We start from the raw sequence: 14,484 nt of genomic DNA on the forward strand, positions 1-14,484 counted from the left end.
GCTCCACGTTGTGTTCGAGTTTTTCCTGCTGGTGCGTGAAGCCTCACCACGCGGTGAACCACTGGATACGTAAATCTATCCCTCGTCCTGGGGTTCGTTGTTCTGCCGTTACACACAGAGCTGTGTTGCATATTTTGTGTGCAAACCTCACACGTCAGGGTTTTTCTGTCGCAGTGGAACCCCTTCAGAATGACTGGGGCTCCTAACAATTACTTCACTGCCAGACATTCTGATTGGACTGGTCTGGGTTGGCTCAGGACAGCAGTAATTTTTTAACAGAAGGTCTTTAGATGATTCTCAGGGCAGCCTGGGCCTGGAACCACAGGTCTTGGGCTTGTCCTTAAGCAGGGAATTGCTGGCTTGTAGGGACCCATCTTCGACTTTCCCAAACACTGCTGTCAAAGTGGTCACAGTGGGCGTAATCCCACCAGCAGCGCACGCGAGTTCCTTCCCCCAGATTCTCAATACTGTCACCGTCCCACCTTTAAAGGTTTGCCAGTGCCGAGTCCGGGGGGCGGGGGGTGGTGGGTGGGAGCTGGCTTCCCTTCCCCGGTGCTTGCGCTCCGGGAAAACCGGGAGGGGGGCAGGGGGGCGGGGCGGGGGCGGAGCGAGGGGCGGGGCGCAGGTAGGAAGCGAGCGGACAGACGCTGACCGGAGGGGCGGTGCTCGGGCATCTGGTTCTCGCGGCCACCGCGCCCCACGGTCGCTGTCGCAGAGGGAGAGCAAGCAGCCCCTCCCACCCGGAGCAGCCCCCGGGATGCAGCCGCCCCCGCCGCCGATGCCCGGGCCCCTGGCCCTGCTGGACACGACAGGTGAGCGCACAGGTGAACCAGGCTCTGGTCCTCCGGCGCCCGAGCTCCGCCGGGACCCCTGGGCGCGGGCACAGGCCCTCTCCCTCCGCTTTTTCCTGAGTGTCCAGACTTTGCGCCTGTCTCTCCCCGTCTCGTTCTCCGCTGTCCTTTATTACGAACAGTAGACGACGATCCGTATAAACCTTACAACCCACTCCTTTTCCATCTCTTCCACCCCATTTCAGGCTCCAAAAATTTCTAGGAAAAGGTCATTTCGTGGGGCCAGGTGGCTTCTTCCTGCTTGAAAGCCTTAGGGCATTCTTTGCGCGGCTGTCCGCCTCATCCGCGCCCTCCCCAGACTTCTCACCCGTAAATTCACGGAATCTCGAATTCGCGGACTTCCCACCAAGCCCGATGCAGCCGAAGCCAGGCGGCGGGACACAGGAAGCCGGCGCCTTTGTCTCTCTACCGGGAAGTGGCCGGGAGGGGAGTAATGGGGGTGTTTTCCTGACGGGGAGGCCGGGAAGGCTTCAAGAAGAGAAAAGGTAGTTCCACGGCGAGCGGGGCTCTGACGGACGGGCCGAGGGGTGGTGATGCCTCGGGGTCCGGCTGCCGCTTCACAGGGGGTCCAGCGGAGAACGCAGGGGTTTACCTCCCAGCCCTGTGTGCAGTGGCTTTGCAAAGTCTCTTTTAAAAAACCAGATTAATGATGTTGCTTGATTTTTAAATGATAATCAAGGCATCTGGCTTCTTCCTAAAAGAAACAATTCTATACCCACCGCTCTCTAAAGCCAAATGCTCTGTGACAGACTGACCTACACGTGTTCCATCCTCCTGGAAAACAATTACTTATTATAATCACAACTAGTTGTTATGACTAGTTATTAACTACTTACAATTATTACCATCATTATATTAGAATGACTTGATTTCAAAAATAGCATTTTTGACTTAGAATTTTCTGAGGAGGAGGAACATTAAATTTAAAAAATACTGAGAGTTGGTTTTTTATTTAAAAATACTAAACATGAGTGTAGCTGGGATGGGATTATGGGTATTTTCTACCTGACATGTCTGCACTCATGCCCTTGGGGGTGTATTCTGTGTAAAAGCAAAATAAAAGGGAAATTGTTGGCTGAGGGCGCATCCTTGTGCCTTCGTCTCTTTCCCTGGGACGGTTGCTTAGCCCCCCACGGCTGCTGTCGAGATGAAATGATTAAATGAGCTCATTCTTCTTTCTGGGAGGCCCGGCTCTCCTGGCAAGGAGGGGGTGACGAGGTGACTGCCCCCACCCCGGTCTTTGTGACACCCCCTTCCTGGCTCCAATAAGTGGAGAAGGTGCGGAGGGGGACAGCCCATACGTCTGCTCCATCCTTGCACCTGGTCATGGAGCTACAGATGCTGGGAGGAGGCTGTGAGGGGAGGCTGGGAGGAGGCTGTGAGGGGAGGCTGGGGGGAGGTTGGGAGGAGGCTGGGAGGGGAGGCTGGGAGGAGGCTGGGAGGAGGCTGGGAGGGGAGACTGGGAGGAGGCTGGGAGGGGGGGCTGGGAGGAGGCTGGGAGGGGAGGCTGGGAGGAGGTTGGGAGGAGGCTGGGAGGGGGGGCTGGGAGGAGGCTGGGAGGGGGGGCTGGGAGGAGGCTGGGAGGAGGCTGGGAGGGGAGACTGGGAGGAGGCTGGGAGGGGAAACTTGGGGGAGCTTGGGACGAGGCTGTGAGGGGAGGTTGGGAGGAGGCTGGGAGGGGAGGCTGGGAGGAGGTTGGGAGGAGGCTGGGAGGGGGGGCTGGGAGGAGGCTGGGAGGAGGCTGGGAGGGGAGACTGGGAGGAGGCTGTGAGGGGAGGCTGGGGGGAGGTTGGGAGGAGGCTGGGAGGGGAGGCTGGGAGGAGGCTGGGAGGGGGGGCTGGGAGGAGGCTGGGAGGAGGCTGGGAGGGGAGACTGGGAGGAGGCTGGGAGGGGAAACTTGGGGGAGCTTGGGACGAGGCTGTGAGGGGAGCCTGAGGAGGTTGGGAAGAGGCTGGGAGGAGGCTGGGAGGGGAGGCGGCAGGGGCAGGGAGCTGGCAGGGCTCCTGGGGAGCGACAGTCTACACAGGCTGGAGTCAGGAGAGCAGTGAGCAGGCAGGTGAGACGCAGATTTGGCCTCAGCCCCACAGCCCCAGACGTCCCCCCTCCGCTCCCAGGTGGAGAGCACCGGGTAGGAGTAAGTGCTGATTCACCTTAACGTTAGCACCACCCACGACCATATGTCCATTATGCGCATAGGCACGCATCTGGAATTTTCACGGATGTTCTCTCACCGCATCCTTATCACAGTGAAGAGGCAGGCAAGCAGAGGGTTGTCATACCCCCACTTTGCAGATCAGGAAACCGAAGTTCCCTCATTCATTCAGCATGAGGAGATAACAGGCTCGGGGACCCGGCATCAAGCAAGATCCCCACGGCCCCTGCGCTCAGGGTCCTCCTTCTGCAGGGCTCAGAGAGGGCGGGGGGCCGCGTGCGATCACTCAGCAGGTCTGGCAGCCCCACGACAGTTCGGGCAGCGTTCGTGTAAGTTGCCACCAGTGCTATAAGCCTAACAGTAGAGATTTTAACTAGGAGTCAGGGCACCGCCTTAAGGATGCTTCAGTTGTAACAACGCACACAGTAAGACTCCTGCTAATGGGGCAGGCAGGTCGAGGGAACAATTCAGGGAGTTCTGTTTTTTTCCTTCAGTGTGGACCCCCTTTTCTCTGAAACTTGACCTAAAAATGCACATGCCTTACGGCAATTAGAAAGATACCCTACCTTCTTTTCTCGAGGCTATTTCTCATTGTCTTATTTTTTATGCAAGACCTTCTATTTATAAAGACTATTGAAGGTTGGGACTCTTCTCTTTGTCATCCCTGTTGTACCTGGAATCAAAATATTCCAGTTTGTGTCATTGGGATGAGGTCACTCAGAAGCATTCCTTTCCCACCTGCCTGTCTCTCCAGACCTCACGGTAAACTTGGAACTCGCCATACGAATCCTGACAAGGAGGACAGCTTGCATCTTGTGATTTTTATCATGTAGAAGTTTCAGAGGGAAAGTCATACTAGGGAAAGCCTGGTGAAATGGTGAAGTTATATTGAAAATGGCTCCTAGGAAGCTTTACGTGGTCCCGAAGGAGATGTTTGACATAACCTGTCAGAATGTCACTAACGGACTTGACAAGGTCCCAGCAAAACTGTTTGCCTGGTGGGGCCCCTCAGGTCCCCGTTCATCACGCGACCGCCCTAAAGGGACAAATCAAAGCGGAGCCAAGAACCTTCAGAACCAGAATATCGCCACAGGAGGTCTGCCAGATGGGCCCACAGGAGCTAAGAGACAAAGCCCAGCGGCCAGAACTGTGGTTTGAAGCAGGTGCTGAGACGTCAGTTAATTATTTTGAGCATAAATAGACGTGTAATGCATTAAATTAGGGAAAATAGCAAAATCCTTTGAGGAGGAGGGCATTTGATAATTTTCTCAAATACTTAGTCCCAGAAAATTTAGTTTCAAGAGTCTTCCTGCTCTTAAAACACATTTTACAACAGAGGTGGGGATGGAACTTCAGGAAGAACAGCGGAGGAGGGGCAGCTGATAAGGATGTGGGGCTGCTCTGGGTCCATCCGCAGGGGCTCGGGGGCTGGCAGGGTGGTCGGCACCCTCACCGGGAGAGGTGACCCCTGGGGGCGGGTGGACGGGGCGGAGGCTGGCATGCCACCCCCCCACCGACTGCTGGACGGCCCTGGTGTGATTGTCTCATCAACTTCCATGGTAACAGCGTCACTAACTTCCAAAACATAGAAGATGTGTTTTTAACTTTTGTGTCCATTTTTTCCCAATGTACCTGCCTTTCTAAAGTTAATCACCCAGAGCAGAATGTCGCCCGAGGGGAGCCTTCTTTTTTCCTCTCACTCACTCATTTTCAAAGTGGCTTTGCCATTTCTGTCCCGTTTCCCTACAGACACCCCAGATCGGCTGTAACCGCTGATCTTTCTGACTCTGGGGCAAACCAACTTGTACTTGTATCCTCAGTTTCAGGCTCTAAATACATGCAAAGAAAAATAAGTGATTGCTGTCTGCATGCACACGACTTTGCAAGTAAGATGCCGTGAATAATAGTGAACAAGAGAAAAGCCCACCAAGGGGACCCCAGGGCCGCTGGGTCCCAAAGGTGTAAATCGTCTCCTCGCACTTGTGGCTGTGCTTCTGTAGACACTCCTATAAATGGTTCACCCTCAACAGTTCTTACATATTTGCAGTAAAAACTACGAGAAAACAGCAATGAAAGAGCAGGTGAAGGGAGGTGAGGGCCTCGCGGGAAATGAAGTGACCTTCCTGAGAGCTTTGCCCTCGCCAGGCCAGTGGGTAGAAGCGGCGTTCCCGGGCTGGCCAAGTGATTCTGAGTGAGCACGTTGACTCAGAGTTGTGTGTAATTTATTTCTGAATGCGTGACAATCCCGTTCTTGGGTGGCGTGACCTTGACCTGCCATTAAACTTTGTTGAGGAGACTTCGGACGGATGTGTAAATCTTCAAAGGCACAGTCTGGGCGGGAGGCCCGGGGTCATCTGAGACAGTGGTTGAGGTCAAATGAGCAGCTGCTTCCCCACCAAACACACACACACACGTCAATTTTAAAAACTTTGGTGTGGGAAGAAGCACCACGTTTTTCTTTCATCCTGTTTTGCTTTGGAGTCACAAGGATGAAGACGGTTAACCTTCCAACAAACGAAACCCACCAGCATGGCTGTGTTCAGTGTGGAGTCTCGTCCTGCCCTCTGGCTGTCTCTGCCTCCGTTGTGCGGTTGCTGATGACTACGTAGGAACAGGCGTATCTGAGATCAAATTGCTGTAATAATTGTTACAATTACGGTTATTGTAAGTGAGGCTTCCTTGCCTTCCCTGAGACACACGAGAGGAAGAACGGTTCACACAAAACCCAGAAGTCAAGGCTTGAGGGAGGAAGGTGCCAGTGACGGAAGGTTTCCTTTCTTGCTTTCTTGAGTTCTGTGACAGTTAAAATTAGGTTTGGCTACAGATACCAGGACATCCAAAATAGTGGTTTATAGTCTAGAGATTTAATTCTGTTCCCTAATCAAAGTTTGGAGGTGGACAACACAGGGCTGTCTTTCTGCTCTGCCTCTCTTTGGGTGCGACTTCTACTGTCAAGGTTCCCTCATGGTGCAAAATGGCTGCAGGGACTCCACCTTTAGGTTCATATTCCAGGCAGCGGGAAGGATGAAGGGGAGAAAGGCAAAGGGACTGGCTCCTTTAAGAGATTTCCTGTAGGTCCCACCCAACATTCCTTGGTGAGATGGAGATTATTTGCTGAGAACATAATCACCCAGCTGGAGCAGAGGCTGGAAAATGCCGTCTTTCAGCTGGCGTGTTTCCACATCCAATAATTGGGGCCTGTTGACAAGGGGAGAGGGTGATGGGCGTGCAGGTGGGCAGCGGCGGGCTCTGCACAATTTTATACTTTCTTTCCACCCCTTCCCGTTTGATCACTCGCGTGTTTGGCGCTGAGCCAGGCACAGGAGGTGGAAGAACAGCAGGATGCCGGCCCTCCGGGGGAGCGGCTCGGTGTGGACACGGGGCACAAGGGCAGCCACGGAGCAGCGTGGACGTGCTGGCCACCCCAGAGGGTAGCGTGCCCCCTCTCTGTGTGGGACCTGCTCGGCCTGGTCCAGGGCCGGGTGCAGAGGTCCTCTGTCCCGTCTCGGAGTAGGGCAGGGTCCAGGGTCACGGGCTTGGCAAGGCCCAGGGGTGCGTGTTAATGCAGGTGAAGTGCTCAGTAAGACCAGGCGCGGAGCAGATGCTCCATAAGCGGCCGGCGTGACTGCCGCCGCGTGGGGCGAAGCCAGGACGGAGGCCGGCGGGGGACTTGGACCCCGGGGAGAGCTCAGCACCCCCTGACGTTTACTGAGAACCTACTGTGCGCGGGCACTGTCTCAGGTGGCAGGGACGCAGCGGGGAACGAGGCAGGGCCCCCGCCCGCCCTCACGGGGCTCGTCGTCTGGGGGGATGGGCAGCGGACGTGTGGGTGGTGACAGTGCCTGGGAACCCCTGGGTGCGGTGGGGGCCACAGGGGAGGGCGGCCGTGCAGGGGTACCGGCGGGGTCTGGGTGCCCTTTAGGAGATGACGGTGAGTCCTCAGGGCGGGCGGAGGGGTGGCGAGGGGTCCCGCTCTGAGGACGGGGAAGGGCGGGGAAGAAGCAGGCGGTGGTGGTCCCTGGGGAGCGTGTCCCTGGGGAGCGTGTCCCAGGCACATGCCAGTGAGCAGCGGGGCTGCAGCAAAGAGCCAGGCTGACCCGGGATGCGCTCGAGGTCCTGGGGCCCCCCTCCCCGAGCCCAACCCCTTACCAGCTGGCTCCTTGTTTGTCCTCCCCCAGAAGGGTTTGCGAGAAGAAAGAAGACTTCCCTGTGGTTTGTGGGGTCTCTGCTGGTGGTGTCCACCTCCATCCTGACCGTCGGCCTCGCCGCCACCACCAGGACGGAGAACGTGACCATGGGCGGCTACTACCCCGGGATCATTGTGAGTGGCGCGGTCCCTGGGGTCTGCCGGTCGGGGGGCCTGGGGGCTGCGGGGACACAGACGTCCGTGTGCTGCTGACACGCTCCACCCCAGCCCCCCGAGCTGGAGTTTTAGGGCAATTATCCTGCATGCTCAGGTGGCCCAGTGGGGCACAGGGTCCTGAGGGGTGGGGGAGGGGAAGGAGAGGGGTCGGAGCCAAGAGGTGCGACAGGCCCTGGCCCAGAGTCTCCCAGGGTGCCCGGGGAGAGCCAGCCCTGTGACACCTGGATTTTAGCTCCATGAGACCAAGCTGAGCAAACCACCCCTCGGAAACTGGACTCAGAGCTTTAAAAGATGCCACGAAACCTGGATAGAAGGTGCGTTTGTGGGATCGCATGGGATCAGCAGGAAAACGAGCTGACGTGGTCCTCACCTCCGCTTCCGGGCAATAACCCCGCGAGGTAAACCCACAGCCCAGCCAGACCCGGCAACAGCGGCCCCCAAAGCCAGAATCATCCAGACTTCTAAACTGTGGAATTGTGTCCATTTGTTGGCAGTAAAATTTGCTCCAAGCATCTGCATCGCACTCAGGGAGCGTCTGTGAAATTGCTTTTTATCAGATATGATGCCCTGCAAATGCACCAGAGCCCTGAGGGGCTGTGTCACAAAGTGCTAAACCAAGATTTTAAAAAATGAAGCTTATTTAATCTCATGACTCTCACTAGAGGTATTATCCAGATTAGTCATGATGTTGATAACATTTTTAGCAAGGATGAAAATAGTTTAAAATATTTTACAAATATCATTCATTTTCTCTTTATATTTTTCTTTATTTTTATATTTTATCTGTGCTTTATAAATCTACATTATCTTCCTGTGTATACTTTCTGAGTAAACCTACATAAATAGTATCTGTGCAGATAGTATTCTCAGTGAACTCTCGTGAGACTCTGCTTCCCGGCCTGTGTCCTGGACGGGAGGGGAGCCGGGGATGTGGAGGCGGGCGGCCGTGAGGACGCATCCCCCAGGTGGCCTGAAGAGCGTCAGGATCAGTCTTGAGTAGGATTTTGCAGTGTTCTCTAAGCTTCAGTGGTTCAGGATTCACCTGGAGGTCACCCTCAGAACATCCTGGGTGTGTTCAGAGCCTTGCTCCGCAGAGAACCTGACTCCTGGCCGAGAACCAGAGTGAAACTGGCTTCAGCTCAACGGTTCTGAAAGCAAACGGCGGACACAGCCGATGAGGTTTGCTCCAAGAAAATGTGGATAAAAGTCACTTCCGTAGACACACGGCATCCGACCCTGAGGCTCACAGCAAGGGCGGGTCTCAGGAGGAAACTGGGTGAGAAGGTGCAAACACCGCAACGTTTTGGAAAGAGGAATTTTTTCAAATCCAAAAAATTGCAACTTAGTGAAACTTAATAGATGTATTTTAATACATTTATGTTGGAGTGGGATTGTGATATTTTGAACTGTGGAGTGGGATTGTGATATTTTGAAGAAAACGCTCATCTTTCCTCACTCCTTGAGAATTCTTAAATTATTGGTGAAAACTACATCTGTGCATTCACATCTGTCTCTGGAGATATAATACTTGCAGGTAAAGACATCCTTGGACATAAATAGGTCTGATTTTTAGTGCATTAAATCTGGCACCATGGTTAGAGATGCCACAGCTGTGTGGGTCAGTCGCTCGGCTGTCCCCAGGCTGCTGCTTCTGCCTCTCATGGTGACTCAGAATCCGACGGGCCGGGCAGAGCCGAGGGTCACCCACTGGGCGGGCTCCAGTGCGGGGTCTCGGGGCGGCCCTGTGCATCTGCGAGGGGTTTGTCACCGGCTCCCCTGGCGAGGGGCTTGTCAACGCCTCCCCTGGCGTTGCTGGAACTCTGTTCTTCAGGCTGAGGGGAAGCTTAGGAATTCTTCCCAGGCGGGTGTGGGGGGAAGAGGCCGCCGGCACCCCTGGGCACACTCGGGTGATGCGAGACGAGCACAGTCGTGGTGTTTCTCCAATGTCCCAGCGTCACCTGCACCCAGGCCGAGAGCTGAGGCCGAGGAACAAGCGGACTGGTTCTCAGGGGCCCCTGGGTGCCCTTCCTGCCTGGGCTGGAGCCCCCAGACCACCTCTTCCTGCCCCAGCATTACCTGTCTGCCTGCTCACCTGAGTCAAACGCTCATTTCTAAGGGGCGTCAGCCGTGTCCGTGTCTGAAACACCCTTGGTTCCAGCTTCCTATGATTCTCCCTGAGGGTCAGCCGTCCTCCGACGATGGCCCAGGAGAAGCTCTCAGACGGGCCTCTCCCTGACCACCAGGCGTGGAGGATGGGTCACCATGAGGGTGTTCTCCTGTTGGGGTGGGGGGCACGTGACACTCTTTTCCCGGAATCGAGAGTTGAACTGACGTAGGAGTTAAAACATTTGAACACAGAAGATGAGATGGGTCTGTTTCAGCAGCTTCTATTCCGATCACTGGCTTTGATGGATCCCAAGAAGCCCACCCCAACGGGCCTGAACCTACCTGCCACTTAGTGCTTCGGGCTCTGTGAGGGGGGATGGCTGGCCTTGCTTGTTGCCAGGGTGTCCTGAGCTGGGTGGCTACTGTCCCCTGTCGGCATTAGGCTGCCAGGCGTGTAACCGAGCGCTTTCTCCCTTGTTTTCCTTTGGTGTCAGCTGGGCTTCGGATCTTTCTTAGGAATTATTGGCATCAACCTGGTGGAGAATAGAAAGCAAATGGTAAGAATGTGCATTGTTATTTCAAATTTGGGTGGTGGGGCTGTACGCGGGGGGCGGAGGAGTGCTGCCCCTATAGCTGTGGGTGTTCCTGGCAAAGCCCCTGCCCCAATCCAGCACCCCCAGGGTCAGTGCCTAGCTTCCCAGCACTCAGGGTTGAGTGGGTGCCTTTCACATCTTAGGCTAAGTGAGTATCGCCCCTGGGATTGTAGGGTACATTCTACAACCTCATGTGGTGTCTTAGCAGCTAAGGTTGGGCCACGGGAAGAAAAGTTTAGGGTATGGGGTGGGTTGGGAAGGTGGGCAATTAGTTTAAATGCTTATGTATAAGGTTCAGGCAAAAACACGCATGTATGAATATCTGTCCTTGAGTCAGGAGCCCTGGCATCTCCTCCTACATCTGGGGTGTGACGACGGCTCTCCCAGACTGAGGAGAGAGAAGGGGTCAGTGGAAAACCAGGAGAACTGTGGTTCAGAGGCCTTTGCAGAGGGCATGTCTACAGCTATTTGTCTGTGGGACGTACGAAGGCCAACTTTGATCAGTCGGGTTACAAACCTGACTTTTTATTGATCATTTCAATTTGGAATCTGTCTTGTTGATGCAGCGCTTTGGGGAAGAGAGCTATAAGAATAGTTAATTCTTAGTTAATTCAAAATAGTTAATTTTGCCAAATCATTGTGCCAGCCAGTGTTGACTTTTGAGAGGGTTCAGGGAGGATGTGGTTGGACCATATGCTGTTTCTGTCTCATCTCCAAATCATCGTATCAGACTGTGCTGGTGTTTCCACTTCTACCGGCACTGGCCATCATCCTGATGATGATAATATCATAATATCATGATATATATCATGATAATATCACCTGATGGTGATAACCAGGATCACAGCGGCTGCCCTGGGCTTTCACGGGTGTGTGAAGATGTGGAGAAGGTGGAGCCTGGCACACAGCTGGCGGGAATGTGAAATGATGCAACCACTTTGAAAAACAGTCTGGCAGCTCCTCAAAATGTTACACGTAGACTTACCATAGAGTAAAGTGTGTGCTCTCGTCTGTTTCTACTCTGGCCATTCTGTTGGGTGTGAAGTGGGGTCTCATCGTGGATTTGTATTTCCTTGATGACTAATGATGTTGAGCTTCTTTACATGTGCTGATTGGCTTTCTGTATATCTGTTTCTAGTTGTTGTTGAGAAATGTCTATTCAAGTCCTTTGCCCGTTTTTAAATCGGGTTACTTGTCTTTTTATTGTTGAGTTATCTGAGTCCTTTATATATTCTAGATGCAAGTCCCTTATCCGATATATGATTTGCAAGGATTTTATCGCATCCTGTGGATTGTCTTTTCACCTTCTTGGTGATGTTCTTTGAGGCACAAAAGTTTTCAATTTTAATGAAGCCCGATTTATCTAGTTTTTCTTTTGTTGCTCGTGATTTTGGTGCCATTTCTAAGAATCTCATGCCAATTCCAAGGTCATGAAGATTACCCTTATGTTTTCTAAGAGTTTTATCACTTACATTTAAGTCTTTGGTCCATTTTGAGTTGATTTTGTATATGGTGTGAGATAGGGGTCCACATTCAAACTTTTGCATATGGCTACTCAGTGGTCCTGGCACCATTTGGTGAAGAGACTCTCCTTTTTCCGTTGGATGGTCTTGACACCCTTATTGATAATCACTTGGCCATAGATGTGTGTGTTTAGTTGTAGACTCTCAAGTCTGTTCTGTGATCTGTGAGCTTCTGATATTGTGTTGAATCTGTAGATCAGTTTAGGGAGTGTTGCCCCATGAACTTGGGGATGTTTTTCCATCTCTTTAGATCTTCTTTCATTTCTTTCAACAATGTTTTGTCGTTCTAAGAGTTGAAGTTTTGTACTTCTTTTGTTAAATTTATTCCTAAGTATTTTATCCTTTTGGAGGCTATTGTAAATGGAATTGTTTTCTTAACTTCATTTTTGGATTGTTCATTGCAAATGTATAAAAATACAACTGATTTTTCCATGTTGCTCGTATATCCTGCAACCCTGTTGAACTCACTCATTAGTTCTAATAGTTTTTTAGTGGATTCCTGAGGATTGTCCATCTATAAGGTCATGTCACCTACAAACAGAGATAGTGTAACTTCTTCCTTTCCAAAATAGTTGCTGGAGTTCTGTTTCTTTGGCTTTGGCAAAAGAAATGTGGGCCTTGCAGTGGGAGGATAAATATCCAGAACTGACCCTAGCCCCCAGACAGGGTCCATCCCCCCAGGAAGCCACCCTGAACCCCAGGCAAGATGGGGTCACCAGGTTCCATAGACCAGAGCTTTCTGACTGAGGTTGTGTGTGTTGCCTGTAGAATCTCATTTCGGCCCTTTCAGAAAAGCATTCCTCCAGACTCACCTTGTATGATAAACACGTGTTTCACTATCTAACATTTAATTTAATATTTGTGAGAGCTGAAACCTGTGTCGACCATTAGTATCTCTGTCATCTTGACCGTCGTGAACCTCAGTTTCTTCACAGTCAGGATTGTTGAGCATCTGAGTTAACGCATGTGAGAATATCCAGTGCAGGGCTGGTCCATGACGGGTGTTCAGAGACTAGTAGCCGTTGTTACTTATTGTGTTGAAGCACATAGGTCAGTCAAAACATTCAAGTTGTAGCAAAAGGAAACAATAGCAAGCTGAGAAAATGTCAACTAGAGACAGTGCTTGTTTCAAATGCATCTAGATTTGTAAGAACGCTCTCTTTTCCCTTGCTTTCTCTTTATTTTAATTTTTTGCAATAGAAAACTTTAAATATATGCAGAAGTGGACAGAATAGTATAAAAAACCCTCTGTATCCACCTCCCAACTTCATCCATTTTTGACTCATGACCGATCTTGAGTGGTATTTTGAAGCAAGTCCCAGACATGGTATCATTTTGTCTGTAAACATTTTACTCTGCTCAAGCTAAGGGGTGGAATCGAATCATTACAAATGGCTCCTCCGCGATCTCTGCCCGTTACGGCGTTAGTCTCCAGTGATGTCCAAAGAATGCCCTCAACTGAGTCAGCTTTTGCTATTTTCCCATTGATGAATGAGTTCTTGCTTTCTCCTTCCCCAGACATCAGAGTCCCTGATTTCACCAATGGCTCTGCAGTCTAGCTTCGTCCCCACGGCCGGGGATGGAGAAGTTAAGGGCTTAAAGCAGCTTGTTAACTGCCGCCTCCGCCCACCCCCAGCCATATGCACGTGCATGTGCACGTGCGCACACACAGACACACACACACGTACACAAGAAACACACAACACGGACACACACACAGACACACACATACACGCACACACAGACACACACAGACACACATACACACACACAGAGATACACACACAGGCGCATACACTGGAATCTTCCCGGAACATAGGTTAAAACCCCCTGAACTAGAAGGACCGATGGGGCGTCACTTAGCGGTAGAAGCGCGTTTCCTGCAGAGGGTTAGGGTACCGGCCTCCGTCTGTTGGGCTTCTGTTCCTTCGAGTGTTGTGCTAGAGGGTCCTGGCTGTGCCCTCTGGCACCCCCTGCTCCGGGTCTTGACATCACGGGAGTCTCCTCGGCCCTTCACCTTCCCATGTAGAAGCCAAGCTGGTCTCTGCCCCCCCAGGGCTGAGCTGGGCGGGGCTGAGACAGCAAGGCCTCGAGGGCTGGGCGGGCAGACATTGGGGTGCTGGGGGATCCGAGGGCCATCGGGGAGGAAGCCTGCGAGGTCCACGGTGACCCACGTGGGGGCTGTGCAGGTGGGGCTGGGCTTTCCCTGTGAGGGCCCACTAGTGACGGGGGTCCTGGCAGGCAGGGGCGGGAGGGCAGTGGCCAGGTTCACACGCTGTCCCACCTCCAGCCCCGTGCTCCACCGAAGGGCCTGCACACCCGTCCAGTTCTTTCTTCAGCAAATGCTTCCTGGAACAGCTGCACGATGCTGAGCTGGGGGCTGGGGCTGGGGGGTGGGGGAGACCCTGAACTCATGGGGCTTCGACCTGTACATGCAGCTGGGGGGCCCTTGGCGGGGACAGGGGAGAGGCAGTGAAGGCAGAGAAGGGCTGGAAGGTCTATTCCCAGGCCGGGCAGGAAGGTGGACGCTCTCGCCAGGTAAGGCCGAGAACCAAGCAAGACACGTCAATTTTGTTAGGAGTTCCAAAGAACCAACTTGCAGTTACCTCGATTCTCTTCACTGCTTCTCTGTTCTCTGTTTCTTTTATCTCTGCTTAAGCCTTTATTAGTGCCTTTCTTCCGCTGGTTCCGGGTTAAGTCCGGTCTTCTTTTCTAGTTCCCTAAGGTGTGAGCTCCTTCCCCTCAGTGCGTGTTCACAGCCCTCGCTTTCCCTCGGTCCTGGTTCAGCCGTGTCACCTCTTGCCTGGGCCCTGTGGTCGGGGCTAACTGCTCCCGTCTCCACTTTCTTCCGTTCATCTGGCTCCAGGCAGCCTTCTTCTTATCACACCCTTATCTC

The 14,484-nt window shown here is 52.9% G+C and overlaps 1 protein-coding gene across 10 annotated transcripts in view; it reads left to right on the forward strand.

Annotated features, from left to right (window-relative positions):
* The first annotated feature begins 616 nt into the window (after nucleotides 1–616).
* TMEM255B (transmembrane protein 255B) overlaps nucleotides 617–14,484 on the forward strand; it is a 32,056-nt gene continuing 18,188 nt past the window's right edge. The window contains exons 1-3 of one of the 10 annotated variants that reach the window (XM_059903023.1): nucleotides 617–812; nucleotides 7,182–7,324; nucleotides 9,967–10,029. In XM_059903023.1, coding sequence (XP_059759006.1) covers nucleotides 758–812; nucleotides 7,182–7,324; nucleotides 9,967–10,029 — 261 coding nt within the window. In that variant the 5' untranslated portion in view covers nucleotides 617–757. Of the gene's footprint in view, nucleotides 813–5,986; nucleotides 6,236–7,181; nucleotides 7,325–9,966; nucleotides 10,030–14,484 lie in introns of those variants that run through there. The other 9 variants (XM_059903027.1, XM_059903028.1, XM_059903022.1 and 6 more) reach the window with 9 other exon arrangements.

Source organism: Balaenoptera ricei, chromosome 18 (assembly GCF_028023285.1).
Source record: "Balaenoptera ricei isolate mBalRic1 chromosome 18, mBalRic1.hap2, whole genome shotgun sequence".
Classification (NCBI taxonomy): Eukaryota; Metazoa; Chordata; class Mammalia; order Artiodactyla; family Balaenopteridae; genus Balaenoptera; species Balaenoptera ricei.